The sequence below is a fragment of the Ranitomeya imitator genome, chromosome 1, assembly GCF_032444005.1.
Source record: "Ranitomeya imitator isolate aRanImi1 chromosome 1, aRanImi1.pri, whole genome shotgun sequence".
NCBI lineage: Eukaryota > Metazoa > Chordata > Amphibia > Anura > Dendrobatidae > Ranitomeya > Ranitomeya imitator.
Genome location: NC_091282.1, coordinates 291,307,270 through 291,327,027, shown reverse-complemented (window position 1 = coordinate 291,327,027; position 19,758 = coordinate 291,307,270). Strand labels below are relative to the sequence as shown.

The 19,758-nt window shown below is 42.1% G+C and overlaps 1 protein-coding gene across 1 annotated transcript in view; it reads left to right on the top strand.

The window, feature by feature from the left end:
• The window catches only part of TBX1 (T-box transcription factor 1), a 66,011-nt gene extending 49,619 nt beyond the window's left edge, over positions 1-16,392 (top strand). The window contains exons 8-9 of the mRNA XM_069756405.1: positions 10,451-10,548; positions 14,631-16,392. Of these exons, the coding sequence (XP_069612506.1) occupies positions 10,451-10,548; positions 14,631-15,010 (478 nt within the window). The 3' untranslated portion in view covers positions 15,011-16,392. The remainder of the gene's footprint in view (positions 1-10,450; positions 10,549-14,630) is intronic.
• The last annotated feature ends 3,366 nt before the right edge of the window (positions 16,393-19,758 follow it).

Below are 19,758 nucleotides of genomic sequence, written 5' to 3'. Positions count from 1 at the left end.
CGCAGTGCGCCCGCCGAATCTGCCGGCCGGCAGATTCGTTCCAAAGTGCATTTTGATCACTGAGATATAACCTATCTCAGTGATCAAAATAAAAAAATAGTAAATGACACCCCCCCCCCCTTTGTCACCCCCATAGGTAGGGACAATAAAAAAAATAAAGAATTTTTTTTTTTTTTTTTCACTAAGGTTAGAATAGGGGTAGGGGTAGGGTTAGGGGTAGGGTTAGGGGTAGGGTTAGGGTTAGGGGTAGGGTTAGGGTTAGGGGTAGGGTTAGGGTTAGGGTTAGGGGTAGGGTTAGGGTTAGGGGTAGGGTTAGGGGTAGGGTTAGGGTTAGGGGTAGGGTTAGGGGTAGGGTTAGGGTTAGGGGTAGGGTTAGGGGTAGGGGTAGGGTTAGGGTATTTTCAGCCATTTTAACCCTAAAAAAATTCCTAGAAAACACACAGACTCTGGCTAGAAAACTGCATCAAAAAAACGCATCAAAAAACGCATCAAAAAACGCATCAAAAACGGACCAAAAAAGGACCAAAAAAAGGACCTGCGTTTTCTGCCAAGAGCTGCAGTTTTTTAAAAAACAGTCAGGAAAAAAAAAGGATGGAAATCCTGAACGTGTGAACATACCCTAAGGGTTAAAAGTTGACCAGCAATTTCTCATTTTTACAACACAATTTTTTTTTAGGGACCACATCTCATTTGAAGTCATTTTTAGGGCTCTATATGATAGAAAATAACCAAGTGTGACACCATTCTAAAAACTGCACCCCTCAAGGTGCTCAAAACCACATTCAAGAAGTTTATTAACCCTTCAGGTGTTTCACAGGAATTTTGGGAATGTTTAAATAAAAATGAACATTTAACCTTTTTTCACAAAAAATTTACTTCAGCTCCAATTTGTTTTATTTTACCAAGGGTAACAGGAGAAAATGGACCCCACAAGTTGTTGTACAATTTGTTCTGAGTACGCCGATACCCCATATGTGGGGGTAAACCACTGTTTGGGCGCATGGCAGAGCTTGGAAGGGAAGGAGCGCCATTTGACTTTTCAATGCAAAATTGACAGGAATTGAGATGGGACGCCATGTTGCGTTTGGAGAGCCCCTGATGTGCCTAAACATTGAAACCCCCCACAAGTGACACCATTTTGGAAAGTAGACCCCCTAAGGAACTTATCTAGATGTGTGGTGAGCACTTTGACCCATTAAGTGATTCGCAGAAGTTTATAATGCAGAGCCGTAAAAATAAAAAATCATATTTTTTCACAAAAATGATCTTTTCGCCCCCAATATTTTATTTTCCTATGGGTAAGAGAAGAAATTGGACCACAAACGGTGTTGTACAATTTGTCCTGAGTACTCTGATACCCCATATGTGGGGGTAAACCATTGTTTGGGCGCAAGGGAGAGCTCGGAAGGGAAGGAGCGCCGTTTGACTTTTCAATGGAAAATTTACAGGAATTGAGATGGGACGCCATGTTGCGTCTGGAGAGCCACTGATGTGCCTAAACATTGAAACCCCCCACAAGTGACACGATTTTGGAAAGTAGACCCCCTAAGGAACTCATCTAGATGTTTTTTGAGAGCTTTGAACCCCAAAGTGTTTCACTACAGTTTATAACGCAGAGCCGTGAAAATAAAAAATCTTTTTTTTTCCACAAAAATTATTTTATAGGGAAGGAGCGCCATTTGGAATGCAGACTTATATGGAATGGTCTGCAGGCGTCACATTGCGTTTGCAGAGCCCTTAATGTACCTAAACAGTAGAAACTCCCCACAAGTGACCCCATATTGGAAACTAGACCCCCCAAAGAACTTATCTAGATGTGTTGTGAGAACTTTGAACCCCCAGGTGTTCCACTGCAGTTTATAACGCAGAGCTGTGAAAACAAAAAATCTTTTTTTTTCTACAAAAATTTTTTTTTAGCCCACAGTTTTGTATTTTTCCAAGGGTAACAGTTGAAATTGAACCCCAAAGGTTGTTTTCCAATTTGTCCTGAGTATGCTGATCCCCAATATGTGGGGGGAACCACCGTTTGGGCGCATGGCAGAGCTCGAAAGGGAAGGAGCGCCATTTGGAATGCAGACTTATATGGAATAGTCTGCAGGCGTCACGTTGCATTTGCAGAGCCCCTCATGTAACTAAACAGTAGAAACCCCCCACAAGTGACCCCATATTGGAAACTAGACCCCCCAAGGAACTTATCTAGATGTGTTGTGAGAACTTTGAACCCCCAAATGTTTCACTACAGTTTATAACGCAGAGCCGTGAAAATAAAAAATCTTTTTTTTCCACAAAAATTATTTTTTAGCCCCCAGTTTTGTATTTTCCCAAGGGTAATAGGAGAAATTGGACCCCAAAGGTTGTTGTCCAATGTGTCCTGAGTACGCTGATACCCCATATGTTGGGGTAAACCCCTGTTTGGGCGCACGGGAGAGCTCGGAAGGGAAGGAGCACTGTTTTACTTTTTCAATGAAGAATTGGCTGGAATTGAGATCGGACGCCATGTCGCGTTTGGAGAGTCCCTGATGTGTGGAAACCCCCCAATTCTAACTGAAACCCTAATCCAAACACACCCCTAACCCTAATCTCAATGGTAACCCTGACACACTCCTAACCCTAATCCCAACTCTATTGCCAACGTAAATGTAATCCAAACCCTCACCCTAACTTTAGCCCCAACCCTAACCCTAACTGTAGCCCCAACCCTAACTGTAGCCCTAACCCTAGCCCCAACCCTAACCCTAGCCCCAACCCTAACCCTAGCCCCAATCCTAACCCTAGCCCTAACCCTAACCCAAACCCTAGGCCTAACCCTAATCCTAGCCCTAACCCTAGCTCTAATCCTAATGGGAAAATGGAAATAAATACATTTTTTAAATTTTTTAATTTTTCCCTAACTAAGGGGGTGATGAAGGGGGGTTTGACTTACTATTTATAGCGAGTTTTTTAGCGGATTTTTATGATTGGCAGTTGTCAGACGCTTTTTATTGCAAAAAAAATTTTTTTTTTTCGTTACCATATTTTGAGAGCTATAATTTTTCCATATTTTGGTCCACATAGTCATGTGAGGTCTTGTTTTTTGCGAGACAAATTGACGTTTTTATTGGTAACATTTTTGGGCACGTGACATTTTTTGATCGCTTTTTATTCTGATTTTTGTGAGGCACAATGACCGAAAACCAGCTGTTCATGAATTTCTTTTTTTTTTTTTTTGGGGGGGGGGGGGGTGTTTCTACCGTTCCGCATTTGGTAAAATGGATAAAGCAGTTTTATTCTTCGGGTCAGTTCGATTACAGCGATACCTCATTATATCTTTTTTTATGTTTTGGCGCTTTTATACGATAAAAACTATTTTATAGAAAAAATAATTATTTTTGCATTGCTTTATTCTGAGAGCTATACCTTTTTTATTTTTTCTCTGATGATACTGTATGGCAGCTCGTTTTTTGCGAGACAAGATGACATTTTCAGCGGTACCATGGTTATTTATATCCGTCTTTTTGATCATGTGTTATTCCACTTTTTGTTCGGCAGTATGATAATAAAGCGTTGTTTTTTGCCTTGTTTTTTTTTTTAAGGTGTTCACTGAAGGGGTTAACTAGTGGGACAGTTTTATAGGTCGGGTCGTTACGGACGCGGCGATACTAAATATGTGTTCTTTTATTTTTTTTATTTTTATTTAGATAAAGGAATGTATTTATTGGAACAATATATAAAAAATTTTTTTTTAACTTTTTTACTTTGCCCCAGGGGGGTACATCACAGTAAAGTGACAGATCGCTGATCTGACACTTTGCTGTGCACTGTGTCAGATCAGCGATCTGACATGCACAGCAGGGAGGCTTCCCGGCGCCTGCTCTGAGCAGGCGCTGGTAAGCCACCTCCCTGCAGGACCCGGATGCAGCCCTGCGGCCATTTTGGATCCGGGCCTGCAGGGAGGAGGAAGTAAGAGACCCTCGCAGCAACACGATCACATCGCGTTGCTCCAAGGGTCTCAGGGAAGCACGCAGGGAGCTCCCTCCCTGCGCGATGCTTCCCTATACCGCCAGAACACTGTGATCATGTTTGATAGCAGTGTGCCGAGGATTAATGTGTCGGGGGCGGTCCATAACCGCTTCTGACACATAGTGCCGGATGTCAGCTGCGATAGTCAGCTGACACCCGGCCGCGATCGGCCGCGCTCCCCCTGTGAGCGCAGCTGATTGCTATGGACGTACTATTCCATCCTTGGGAAGTAGGGCCCACCCCACATGGACGGAATAGTATGTCCAATGGTAGAAAATGGTTAATGGTTGTTTGATAATTGTTCTGCCACACTGAATGCCCTTGGGAAATCATCAAGAGCCACTTCAGGATGCTCCCTTAGCAATTACTGTTATGATAGGCAATTCAGTATCACAATGGACATAGTGATCAGAGCACATACAGTGATCTGACAATAACCCAAAATAATAGAATGAGCTCTGAGACGTGGGAACTCTGCAGACCGCAATCCCTAATTCTCTCCAAACAACACTAGAGGCAGCCGTGGATTGCGCTTAACTCTGCCTATGCAACTCGGCACAGCCTGAGAAACTAACTAGCCTGAAGATAGAAAAATAAGCCTACCTTGCCTCAGAGAAATCCCCCAAAGGAAAAGGCAGCCCCCCACATATAATGACTGTGAGTTAAGATGAAAAGACAAACGTAGAGATGAAATAGATTCAGCACAGTGAGGCCCGACTTTCTTAACAGAGCGAGGATAGGAAAGATAACTTTGCGGTCCACACAAAACCCTAAAGAAAACCACGCAAAGGGGGCAAAAAGACCCTCCGTACCGAACTAACGGCACGGAGGTACACCCTTTGCGTCCCAGAGCTTCCAGCAAAACAAATAGACAAGCTGGACAGAAAAAATAGCAAACAAATAGCAAAGAAGAACTTAGCTATGCAGAGCAGCAGGCCACAGGAATGATCCAGGGAAAAACAAGTCCAACACTGGAACATTGACAGGAAGCATGGATCAAAGCATTAGGTGGAGTTAAGTAGAGAAGCACCTAACGACCTCACCAGATCACCTGAGGGAGGAAACTCAGAAGCTGCAGTACCACTTTCCTCCACAAACGGAAGCTCCCAGAGAGAATCAGCCGAAGTACCACTTGTGACCACAGGAGTGAACTCTGCCACAGAATTCACAACAGTACCCCCCCTTGAGGAGGGGTCACCGAACCCTCACCAGAGCCCCCAGGCCGACCAGGATGAGCCACATGAAAGGCACGAACAAGATCGGGAGCATGGACATCAGAGGCAAAAACCCAGGAATTATCTTCCTGAGCATAACCCTTCCATTTAACCAGATACTGGAGTTTCCGTCTTGAAACACGAGAATCCAAAATCTTCTCCACAATATACTCCAATTCCCCCTCCACCAAAACCGGGGCAGGAGGTTCAACAGATGGAACCATAGGTGCCACGTATCTCCGCAACAATGACCTATGGAATACGTTATGTATGGAAAAAGAATCTGGGAGGGTCAGACGAAAAGACACAGGATTAAGAACCTCAGAAATCCTATACGGACCAATAAAACGAGGTTTAAACTTAGGAGAGGAAACCTTCATAGGAATATGACGAGAAGATAACCAAACCAGATCCCCAACACGAAGTCGGGGACCCACACGGCGTCTGCGATTAGCGAAACGTTGAGCCTTCTCCTGGGACAAGGTCAGATTGTCCACTACCTGAGTCCAAATCTGCTGCAACCTGTCCACCACAGTATCCACACCAGGACAGTCCGAAGACTCAACTTGTCCTGAAGAGAAACGAGGATGGAAACCAGAATTGCAGAAAAATGGCGAAACCAAGGTAGCCGAGCTGGCCCGATTATTAAGGGCGAACTCAGCCAAAGGCAAAAAGGACACCCAATCATCCTGATCGGCAGAAACAAAGCATCTCAGATAAGTTTCCAAGGTCTGATTGGTTCGTTCGGTCTGGCCATTAGTCTGAGGATGGAAAGCCGAGGAAAAAGACAAGTCAATGCCCATCCTACCACAAAAGGCTCGCCAAAACCTCGAAACAAACTGGGAACCTCTGTCAGAAACAATATTCTCTGGAATGCCATGCAAACGAACCACATGCTGGAAGAACAATGGCACCAAATCAGAGGAGGAAGGCAATTTAGACAAGGGTACCAGATGGACCATCTTAGAAAAGTGATCACAGACCACCCAAATGACTGACATCTTTTGAGAAACGGGAAGATCTGAAATAAAATCCATAGAGATATGTGTCCAAGGCCTCTTCGGGACCGGCAAGGGCAAAAGCAACCCACTGACACGAGAACAGCAGGGCTTAGCCCGAGCACAAATCCCACAGGACTGCACAAAAGTACGCACATCCCGCGACAGAGATGGCCACCAAAAGGATCTAGCCACTAACTCTCTGGTACCAAAGATTCCAGGATGACCAGCCAACACCGAACAATGAACCTCAGAGATAACTTTATTCGTCCACCTATCAGGGACAAACAGTTTCTCCGCTGGGCAACGATCAGGTTTATTAGCCTGAAATTTTTGCAGCACCCGCCGCAAATTAGGGGAGATGGCAGACACAATTACTCCTTCCTTGAGGATACCCGCCGGCTCAGATGAACCCGGAGAGTCGGGCACAAAACTCCTAGACAGAGCATCCGCCTTCACATTTTTAGAGCCCGGAAGGTACGAAATCACAAAGTCAAAACGGGCAAAAAACAAAGACCAACGAGCTTGCCTAGGATTCAAGCGCTTGGCAGACTCGAGATAAGTCAAGTTCTTATGATCAGTCAATACCACCACGCGATGCTTAGCTGCTTCAAGCCAATGACGCCACTCCTCGAATGCCCACTTCATGGCCAGCAACTCTCGGTTGCCCACATCATAATTTCGCTCAGCAGGCGAAAACTTCCTGGAAAAGAAAGCGCATGGTTTCATCACTGAGCAACCAGAACCTCTCTGCGACAAAACAGCCCCTGCTCCAATCTCAGAAGCATCAACCTCGACCTGGAACGGAAGAGAAACATCTGGTTGACACAACACAGGGGCAGAAGAAAAACGACGCTTCAACTCTTGAAATGCTTCCACAGCAGCAAAAGACCAATTGACCAAATCAGCACCCTTCTTAGTCAAATCGGTCAATGGTTTGGCAACACTAGAAAAATTGCAGATGAAGCGACGATAAAAATTAGCAAAGCCCAGGAACTTTTGCAGACTTTTCAGAGATGTCGGCTGAGTCCAATCATGGATGGCTTGGACCTTAACCGGATCCATCTCGATAGTAGAAGGGGAAAAGATGAACCCCAAAAATGAAACCTTCTGCACACCAAAGAGACACTTTGATCCCTTCACAAACAAAGAATTAGCACGCAGGACCTGAAAAACCGTTCTGACCTGCTTCACATGAGACTCCCAATCATCCGAGAAGATCAAAATGTCATCCAAGTACACAATCTGGAATTTATCCAGGTACTCTCGGAAGATGTCATGCATAAAGGACTGAAACACTGATGGAGCATTGGCAAGTCCGAACGGCATCACTAGATACTCAAAATGACCCTCGGGCGTATTAAATGCAGTTTTCCATTCATCGCCTTGCCTGATTCTCACCAGATTATACGCACCACGAAGATCTATCTTAGTGAACCAACTAGCCCCCTTAATCCGAGCAAACAAATCAGATAATAATGGCAAGGGGTACTGAAATTTAACAGTGATCTTATTAAGAAGGCGGTAATCTATACACGGTCTCAGCGAACCATCCTTCTTGGCTACAAAAAAGAACCCTGCTCCTAATGGCGACGATGACGGGCGAATATGCCCCTTCTCCAGGGATTCCTTCACATAACTGCGCATTGCGGTGTGCTCAGGCACGGATAAATTAAACAGTCGACCTTTTGGGAATTTACTACCAGGAATCAAATTGATAGCACAATCACAATCCCTATGCGGAGGTAGGGCATCGGACTTGGGCTCATCAAATACATCCCGGTAATCAGACAAGAACTCTGGAACCTCAGAAGGGGTGGATGACGAAATTGACAGAAATGGAACATCACCATGTACCCCCTGACAACCCCAGCTGGACACCGACATGGAATTCCAATCCAATACTGGATTATGGGCTTGTAGCCATGGCAACCCCAACACGACCACATCATGCAGATTATGTAACACCAGAAAGCGAATAACCTTCTGATGTGCAGGAGCCATGCACATGGTCAGCTGGGTCCAGTATTGAGGCTTATTCTTGGCCAAAGGCGTAGCATCAATTCCTCTCAATGGAATAGGACACTGCAAGGGCTCCAAGAAAAACCCACAACGCTTAGCATATTCCAAGTCCATCAAATTCAGGGCAGCGCCTGAATCCACAAACGCCATGACAGAATACGATGACAAAGAGCATATCAAGGTAACGGACAGAAGAAATTTTGACTGTACAGTACCAATGGTGGCAGACCTAGCGAACCGCTTAGTGTGCTTAGGACAATCAGAGATAGCATGAGTGGAATCACCACAGTAGAAACACAGCCCATTCAGACGTCTGTGTTCTTGCCGTTCAACTCTGGTCATAGTCCTATCGCACTGCATAGGCTCAGGTTTAATCTCAGGTAATACCGCCAAATGGTGCACAGATTTACGCTCACGCAAGCGTCGACCGATCTGAATGGCCAAAGACATAGACTCATTCAAACCAGCGGGCATAGGAAATCCCACCATGACATCCTTAAGGGTTTCAGAGAGACCCTTTCTGAATATAGCTGCAAGCGCAGATTCATTCCATTGAGTGAGCACGGACCATTTTCTAAATTTCTGGAATCCTAGAAATTAATATCGACCATTTAATGAGCCTTAGAATATGATCTAGGATAAAAGCCAAACCAGAATTCCAATTTGCATACACAATGTTTTGTTTTCGGGTATTGCCCCTCATCAGTCCATAGTCTGAGATTTGATTTGGCAACATGCGAGGCTAAGACTGGGATCTAAAGGGTACTTGTGGAGTGTGACAAGTCAGGGCGGGCATGCCAGTATGAGGAGACTTAAACGTCTTGCATGCTTCTCTGGGAAAATAAATATGCAAATTGTCTTTTCAGAGAAGAAGATGACCTGAACTCCAGCGCCACCTATTGGAAGTAGCAATCCTACAAGTCAATATCGATCCTTTAACGAGCCTTGCAATATGACTTAGTATACATATTGCAGGGCTATTTAATGAGTTGATATTGACTTGTCTTATTGCTACTTCCAATAGGTGGCGCTGGAGTTCAGGTCCTCTTCCTCTCTGAAGATACAATTTGCATAATTAGTCTTGGTACGTAGCAAGCAATTTTCACTTCCGGTACAGAATGAATCAATCATAACTAGTAGTACATTAATTGCTCTAAAATGTCACAGGAGCAGTTTTTCAACACGACAGTGCCAGGCCACATGTTGTTTCTGCCACTGTGAGCAGACTTAATGGCATTAAAGTGACACCATAGCCTTCAGTGTCTCGGGTCTTGTCTCCCATCGAGCGCATCAACGTCTTCATTAATCGAAAATTTCAAAAGGAGCTGCCAGCAGCGGATCTGGATGATTTGCATGCACAAGTGTATTAAGTGTAGCAGAACATTCATCAGACCACCATTAATTACCTCACTGATAGGAGCCAAGGCATGTAAGTGCATGTATTTCTGTGTGGTGCACATACTTGATATTGAATAAATCAAGATGTTTGGAAAATTTTACATATCATTTCCATATCAATAACATGTCTATAAATCCTGTGATGTCTATAATTTCACAACTTTTTCTTCTTGGCTTTGTAATTTCAAAGTTGAGTAGTGTATATTTACTACTATATAATGAAAGTGTGGTAAAAATAATACTTCATATGAAACATTTGTTTACGTCTTGGATACCAATCACAGGAGTTTTCAATAAATGATAAAATCCTGTGTCATAGAGTGAAACATGCAGATGTTAGTACAGAATTTAAGGCAGTATTAAACCCTTAGTGACCGAGCCAAATTTTTAACATCTGACATGTCACCTTATGTGGTAATAACTCTGGAGTGCTTTGACTTATCCCATTGATATTAAGATTGTTTTTTTCATGACACATTATACTTTATGATAACTTCTTTTATTTTGTTAGCATTTTAGAAGGTTTAAAAATGTAGCCGTAATTCATTATGTAGCAGCACTCATTATTGAGAACAGCATTAAAGGGGTTAAACGGTTATAGTCAGTACCAACACAGCTTGTGGCAGATACAGCAAGTTGTCAGCTATAATGTACAGCTGGCAGCTGCAGGATTGTCACCCATCGGGAGGGGGGGGTGGCTAGTCTCTTATATTGCAGGTCAGTAAAAAGATGTATTGGTGGTTACTAAGGGGTTAAGAGAGCTTAGAAATGTGTGATTAGAAGTGTTTGGGAATGACTTCTATATCTGTGACCTTGCAGGCCCAGGAATCATAGACCAGGATCCCTCCCACTCATGAGTGCTTTTGCAAGGTCCAGGAATCCTGTTTCATCACCTTCACAAAATGGAAGTGACAAAGGTCAGTAAGATTGCAGACTTGGTGATTATGATGAACATGTTTAATATGGAGAACATTTTTATAAGATATTTTTAGAATGAACTGCAAAAATTTGTGTTCCTCAAGGCAATCGAAAGGTACAGTTGCCAAGGCACTAACACGACATACATGGTTCCAATTAGTTAGAGAAGGGTCTAGGCACAATACCTAGCATTTAGTTGCTGAGGCAAATGTGCTGTAAAGTCTCTGCATGCTCAATGTCATTTATGGCAGCACTATAAGCTTGGAGGTTCAAATCAAACTTTTTTAATATATAAAAAATAAATTATGACGGGGTAATAATAGCAACAGCAATATTTAGATTTTCATTTTTTTCTATATTGCTGATTTTTTTTAAAATTATTATTCATCTATTGATTTATTGTAAGAAATTAGCAGGCTATTAGCAGGAGATGACAGAGTACACAGTAGCTCTATAACTCTATATAACTTGCGCTTATTAACCTCCTGATGCAGAATGCAGAACTCTTACAGCAGGAAAAGACTGGCAGATTTATAGGGCGTTTTACCACACACACTGTGCGAGTTTTTCTTGCTACTTATACTGTGGATTTCAATAATGTCACATTCTGGTACATTTTACATGTATTTATTTTCCATTATGCAGAGCAAACATTTCCAGAGACACCAAGGGGGCCCATCCTCTACAGCACACTTTGGGTCTGGTCAAATAAATGCAGTCTGTGTTTGTTTAGGGTTACACAACATTAAGAAATTTCAAGCGTGCACATACTTGTCAGTCATTTCTTTCAGATTTCATCCCTGTAAGAATGTCTTGTCAGGAGGACACAGCTTTCAATTCAGCACAATGATAAGGATTGGAGGGTTTTTCCACACAACGGTTCTGTTGCTTTTCTTCCCCTCCCTGCACTTAGATTACGGAGTGCTCGAAAATACACAGCTTACTTTTCAGATAGACTCACTTGCATTGATAGCAGTTTTTGCACAGAACAATTGCAAAGCCCCCTGTTTATTTTACTAACAGGGTGAAAGAACGTCTGATCCACTGAGCACAAAACAGCAATAATGGCACATACTGATCTTTTTTGCATCCTTCCATGAATTTAGTTTTAGTCTTGTGTTTCCCTATTTAGTGCCAGATCTGAACTTGTTAGGCCAGTAATATGCAATTTGAACTTACTAAAAGCATGAGTGTACTAGAAGAAACTCATGCAACTGTTTTCAATTTTATAGCCATACAGTTAGGTCCATATATATTTGGACAGAGACAACATTTTTCTAATTTTGTTTACAGACATTACCACAATGAATTTTAAACAAAACAATTCAGATGGAGTTAAAGTTCAGACTTTCAGCTTTCATTTGAGGGTATCCACATTAAAAATGGATGAAGGGTTTAGGAGTTTCAGCTCCTTAACATGGGCCACCCTGTTTTGAAAGGGACCAAAAGTAATTGGACAATTGACTCCAAGGCTATTTCATGGACAGGTGTGGGCAATCCCTTTGTTATGTCATTTTCAATTAAGCAGATAAAATGCCTGGAGATGATTTGAGGTGTAGTGCTTGCATTTGGAAGGTTCTGCTGTGAAGTAAACATGCTGTCAAAGGAGCTCTCCATGCAGGTGAAACAAGCCATCCTTAAGCTGCGAAAACAGAAGAAACCCTTCCGAGAAATTGCTGCAATATTAGGAGTGGCAAAATCTACAGTTTGGTACATCCTGAGAAAGAAAGAAAGCACTGGTGAACTCATCAATGCAAAAAAGATCTGGTCGCCCATGGAAGACAACAATGGTGGATGATCGCAGAATAATCTCCATGGTGAAGAGAAACCCCTTCGCAACAGCCAACCAAGTGAACAACACTCTTCAGGAGGTCGGCGTATCAATATCCAAATCTACCATAAAGAGAAGACTGCATGAAAGTAAATACAGAGTGTTCACTGCACGGTGCAAGCCACTCATAAGCATCAAGAAGAAAAAGGCTAGACTGGACTTTGCTAAAAAATATCTAAATAAGCCAGCACGGTTCTGGAAGAACATTCTTTGGACAGATGAAACCAAGATCAACCTCTACCAGAATGATAGAAAGAGAAAAGTATGGTGAAGTCGTGGTACAGCTCATGATCTAAAGCATACGACATCATCTGTAAAACACGGCGGAGGCAGTGTGATGGCTTGGGCATGCATGGCTGCCAGTGGCACTGGGTCACTAGTGTTTATTGATGATGTGACACAGGACAGAAGCAGCCGAATGAATTCTGAGGTATTCAGAGACATACTGTGTGCTCAGATCCAGCCAAATGCAGCAAGACTGATTGGTCGTCGTTTCATACTACAGATGGACAATGACCCAAAACATAAAGCCAAAGCAACCCAGGAGTTTATTAAAGCAAAGAAGTGGAATATTCTTGAATGGTCAAGTCAGTCACCTGATCTCAACCCAATTGAGCATGCATTTCACTTGTTAAAGACTAAACTTCAGACAGAAAGGCCCACAAACAAACAGCAACTGAAAACCACCACAGTGAAGGCCTGGCAGAGCATCAAAAAGGAGGAAACACAGTGTCTGGTGATGTCCTTGAGTTCAAGACTTCAGGTAGTCATTGCCAACAAAGGGTTTTCAACCAAGTACTAAAAATGAACATTTTATTTAAAATTATTGAATCTGCCCAATTACTTTTGGTCCCTTTTAAAAACAGGGTGGCACATGTTAAGGAGCTGAAACTCCTAAACCCTTCATCCAATTTTAATGTGGATACCCTCAAATGAAAGCTGAAAGTCTGAACTTCAACTGCATCTGAATTATTTTGTTTAAAATTCATTGTGGTAATGTTTATAACCAAAATTAGAAAAATGTTGTCTCTGTCCAAATATATATGGACCTAACTGTAGTTTGTAAATGTGTCCATTGAATAGATTCCGAACAGAGACTCGTACATAATAGAACATGGCTTGGGATATGCAAACAAGATTGTACTGTTAAGGTACCGTCACACTATAACATTTCGATCGCTACGACGGTACGATTCGTGACGTTCCAGCGATATCGTTACGATATCGCTGTGTCTGACACGCAGCAGCGATCAGGGATCCTGCTGAGAATCGTACGTCGTAGCAGATCGTTTAGAACTTTCTTTCATCGCTGGATCTCCCGCTGTCATCGCTAGATCAGTGTGTGTGACACCGATCTAGCGATCTAGCGATGCGATCCAGCGATGCGTTCGTTTGTAACCAGGGTAAACATCGGGTAACTAAGCGCAGGACCGCGCTTAGTTACCCGATGTTTACCCTGGTTACAAGCGTTAAACTAAAAAAAAAACAGCACATACTTACATTCTGGTGTCCGTCAGGTCCCTTGCCGTCTGCTTCCCGCACTGTGACTGCCGGCCGTAAAGTGAAAGCAGAGCACAGCGGCTGTGCTTTCACTTTTACTTTACGGCCGGCAGTCACTGAGTGCGGGAAGCAGACTGCAAGGGACCTGACGGACACCAGAATGTAAGTATGTGCTGTTTGTTTTTTTTTAGTTACCCAGGGACCTACATCGTTGGTCGCTGGAGAGCTGTCTGTGTGACAGCTCCCCAGCGACCACACTACGATTTACCTACGATCACGGCCAGGTCATATCGCTGGTCGTGATCATAGGTAAATCGTATAGTGTGACGGTACCCTTAGAAAAAATACAATTTATCAAAAGATCTCTACTCACTAATCATATACTGTACAGTATATGGTCCTTGTTAGTGATACACAGAATGATACTAAAACAATATCCTCCAATATCATACACAGTCCTGGCGATGAGTGCAGGTGTGCAGGTACAATATCATCAGGTAAAACTATATGCCAAATGAGTCTCCACAAGTGAGCACATGAATTGTAACCACAAAATGATGTTTAGAATGTAACAAAAAAATTATATATTTTTTATATATTAAGTTTTGTACTTATTGAATATAACATGGATAAGGTTAATTCAAGTGAAAAATTCTACTTTTTTTGTCAGCACAATTAGATAATAACTATCTATATCTAGAGAACAGAAATTGTAAGTGAACTTGATTGTAACAATTAATTCTATTGCAGATGGAGACAGGAGAGATTATGAAAGGGACACCAGTGGCACTCCATTACACGGGGACGCAGCCCATCAACAACTAATGTCTAGAGTTCTTAGCCCATCACTTCCTGTGCCCGGTGGACTTGTTTCTCTTAGTTCCGGCAGGCCCAGTCCTCCACATGAACTGCGATTGGACCCCCATTCTCAGGGTTCAGAACCTCTGCATCATCACCCGTACAAATATCCAACAAGCTATGATCACTATCTAGGAGCAAAAACCAGGCCAGCTCCCTATCCTTTACCAAGTATCAGAGGACATGGCTACCACCATCATCATATGAACCCTGCAGCCAATATGTATTCTGCGGCTGGTGCACCTAGCAGTTATGAATATGGACCAAGATAACGGGAGTGAATAATCTTATTGAACAACTACTTAAACCTATAGACAATGGATGTTTTATGCATGATTTTAATTATTCAGTAGTGTATTCTTTGGATATTACATTACTGCTGAAATTAAAGTTACTTTCACCCAAAAGTCATTATGGCTGACTTATCATTGTGACTGTGACAGCAACCAACAAGCAAGCTGAATATTCCACCTAATCCTGCTGGGGCTGTTATGACACTATGTCACTCGAAAGAACACGCTCTGCCAACAAAGGCACTTGAGATGTGTCAGTAACTTGCTCTGATGCTGTGCTAGGGGACGGTGATGAGCACAAATACGAGTAGTAGTAAAATGGACCTGTACAAGTTCAGCTTTCCCAAAGCAACTGGAAGAGAAAGTGCGGTATCAGTCCCCACAGCTTCACATGAATGAGTGACCCAGATGTGTTCACAAAGGGCATTGACTTCTGCAGGGTCAAGGGCACTATTCTTGCATTATAGAAGCCATATGCTTTTCGTTGTGCTGTTTTCTTGTATTTCCTGGAAATAAATGTACAATGTAGTAGGTTCAGTTGCAGATGAACCTTGAGGTATTAAAATAACTTTTCTTTGTTTTTTTTACTTTTGGAGAGTGAAGTTTTGGCTGCACCATATTGTGAACTAAATGCACATTATGTGCTATTAAACAACAACTATGCAAGTTTTTTTTTACCGTGTAGCCTATGTTCCTTTACAGGTCATCAACTGCCTTTATAAAACTGCTGTGCCCATCAGCACCACCGAGCAGTAGCCTACGTTCCTTCACAGGTCATCAACCGCCATTATAAAACTGCTTTACCCAGCTCACATCTGAGCAGGTAATGTACAGCAATGCATGAAGCAGCGATGCCCAGTGTAATGTAATAAGACACTACAAGATGTTTGCTGTGTAAACCCAACTGTTATTCATTTGCTGTGTATTTCTGAAGTTTTACTTTGCAAATATTAATTTCCGTATGATAGAGCTGTCATTGCTTATTTATCAGGGGATAAATAGTGTTTTAAAATCTGTTCGTTCTACAGCAGTTTATCTATACTCATAGTTTGTACCACCACTTCTGATATACCCATTGGTTTCACAGAAGCCAATCCAGCACACTCTACTGCACTAGCCAGACTGTAAGCACCCATGAAGTTTTATTTATTTCATTGAACAGAATAAAGCAACTTTTATTTATTTTCCAGATGAGACTGTATGATGACATGTCTACATTGCAAGATGCTCTTGTGCAACTAATAATTCAAGCACTGTAAACACAAGTGTAGATACATTTGTAGATATGTATGTAGAAAAACAACCTGTTAAACTGAAAATGAATGGTTGACTATAAATGATATTTTTGTCTTCTTTTGAAATGTACCCTTGTGTTCTTTCTGTACAGTGGATACATTAATGGTAACAAGCATTAGTAGGTATATGATCAATAGTCATTTATAAAAGTATACAAATGTTGCCTTGCAGAGCATATGGCAATGTATGCAGTGTGTAGCTGATATAAAAAGTGTGTGTTCCCCTACAGAAGGATAGAGCACATTTGCACAAACTGTGTTCTTACAGAGTCTGCTCACTCTCAGGTCAAACCCTCTAGTCAGAGATATTTTTCACATAATGCAGGGTCTCATCCTGCAATGCTTCACTGATTAAGTAAGCCCAGGACCAGTATCAAAGTTTTTGGAAACAAAAGATATAATAGTGTATAAATAAATAAATAAATATATATATATATTTATACACATATATACATACAGTTCCACTTGAAAAAAGAGACCCTGATCTAGTGTTCTTTATATCATATGGCTACACACAGTACCCACGCAGTTTACAATTGGCAGTAAATCAAGAGGTTGGATATCTCCTGGAGATACAGAGCAAAACTCTGCTTTCTAAACAGTGTTAAAATGTGTCACCGAGTCAGGATGGAAAATTAAAACTAACATGTCTTTATGAAAAAAACAAATGTCCCTGCTTTATTAATAAATGCAACCTAGCTACTACAGAGCGAGAGGGTATGGTCATAGAACAACATTGACAGGATACAAATCAGAGAATGAGAGCAGCATAAACCTGATATACCACCAGCAGTCATCTGTACAGAGTAGGTGAGGGACATCCCACTGTCACCTTCAATCAAGGCTATCAGAGCCATTATGTCATATGTATTAACATATGCAAAGTCTAATTACGTAAATTATGTAGGCCAAAATCAAAAATAGCCAACAGAATGATAAAGGAAATTAAGAATTTTTATTTTATTGAAACAAAACGAATATTTACGTCAGCTAGAAGTGAAGCTTAACCCCTTCACGGCTTAGATGTATAGGTACTAGTGATGAGCGAGTATACTTGTTACGCGAGATTTCCCGAGCATGCTCAGGTGGTCTCTGAGTATTTTGGCTTGCTCGGAGATTTAGTTTTTGTCGATGCAGCTGCATGATTTGCGGCTGCTAGACAGCTTGAATACATGTGGGGATTGCCTAACAACAGGCAACCCCCACATGTATTCAAGCTGTCTAGCAGCCACAAATCATGCAGCTGCGTCGACAAAAACTAAATCTCTGAGCACGCCAAAATACTTGGAGACCACCCGAGCATGCTCGGGAAATCTTGAGTCACGAGTATACTCGCTCATCACTAATAGGTACATCATAGGTCGCGTCCCTCCCATTGATGCAGTCTCCAGTGCCGAGCCTGCATCTTTTCCAGTGCATCACAGCTGATTTGATCAGCTGTCATGTGCCCCTAACAGCCGTGGGTGGAATCGCGATCCACCCACAGATGTTAACATGTTAAATGCTGCTCTCAATCTCTGACAGTGGCATTTAACACAATTGTGCCAGAAGCGCGTCACAAACCCCGCCCACCAGCGCCCCTGTCACATGATCACGGGGTACTGATGGGTTGGCATGACAACCAGGGGTTCTGCAGAAGACCCCTATGCCTGTCATTGCAGATCTGCTATGAGCACCGTCCCATAGCCAGCGCTCATATTAGATGATCATTTTTACTACACATAGCAGGGTTGAAGTCCTGCTATGTGTAGCACAAGGGATCAGATGATCGCAGGTTCAAGTCTCCTATGGAGACTATTGAAGCAAGGAAAAAGTAGAAAAAATGTTTTTAGAAATATTTAAAAATTATAAAAGGTCAAATGAGCCCCTTCAAAATAAAACAATAACAAATTTTTCAAAAGTACACATTTGGCATCACTGCGTTCAGAAACGCCCGATCTATCAAAATACTGTATAAGCTAAATTAATCCGATCGGTAAATGAGATAACGAGAAAAAAATCAAAATGCCATAATTACAGTGTTTTCATTGCCGCAACATTGCAATAAAATGCAATAACAGGTGATCAAAACGTCATATCTAATGGTATAAAGAGGGCACACAAAAAAATAAGCCCTCACCCAGCCCCAGATCACAAAAAAATAGACTATGCGGGTCTCAGAAAATGGCGCCATTTTTTCTTCTTACAAACTTTGGATTATTTTTCACCACTTAAATAAAAAATAACCTATACATGTTTGGTATCTGCAAAGTTGTAATGACCTGGAGAATCATAATGGCAAGTCAGTTTTAGCATTTATTGAACATGGTAAAAAAAAAAAACATTTGTGGGATTGTACTTTTTTGCAATTTCACTGCAGTTAATTTTTTCCCCCCATTTTCCAGTACACTATATGGTAAATCAATGGTGTTGTTCACGAGTATGACTTTTCCCGCAAAAAACAAACCCTCACATGGCAATATTGACGGAAAAATAAAAAAGTTATGGTTCTGGGAAGAAGGGGAACAAAAAACGAAAACAGAAAATCCCAAGGTAGTGAAGGGGTTAATAATAAAAAAAACAACAACTAGAGTCATCTAAAATACAAAGGCAGTTATTTGTTTCAGCTGTGGGTATATGTATATTATAGGTCTCTAACACCGTATAGAATCACAATTTTACTGCTTATTGCTGGGATGTACAGCAGAAGTTGGGCCATATCACCTCCTCTGCAGATACTGGATTGGTTTGCTCCTCATGACAGTTGCTGCCCCATTCTATGAGTCTAAGGATGCCGTCACACTAGCAGTATTTGGTCAGTATTTTACATCAGTATTTGTAAGCCAAAACCAGGAGTGGAACAAATAGAGGAAAAGTATAATAGAAACATTTGCACCACTTTTGCATTTATCACCCACTCCCGGTTTTGGCTTACAAATACTGATGTAAAATACTGACCAAATACTGCTAGTGTGCCGGCAGCGTAAAGGAGATAGCCAAGCACTGAATGGAGTGGCAGCAGTAATTCAGAACCATACTGCTCTTTACAAGGGTGTAATTTGAAGCACATAGGCACCAATGCAAAAGCTCCAGCGGAGTCCCCAATTATGGCAAATTCTCAATACTATTGGTCTTTTCGTAAGGAATAAAGGGACTTTTTGGGCCCCTAAAGGTACCGTTACACTAAACGACTTACCAACGATCACGACCAGCGATACGACCTGGCCGTGATCGTTGGTAAGTCATTGTGTGGTCGCTGGGGAGCTGTCAAACAGACAGCTCTCTCCAGCGACCAACGATCCGGGGTACGACTTCGGCATCGTTGAAACTGTCTTCAACGATGCCGAATTCCCCCGGGTAACCAGGGTAACTAAGTGCAGGGCCGCGCTTAGTAACCCGATATTTACCCTGGTTACCATTGTAAAAGTTAAAAAAAAAACAGTTCATACTCAC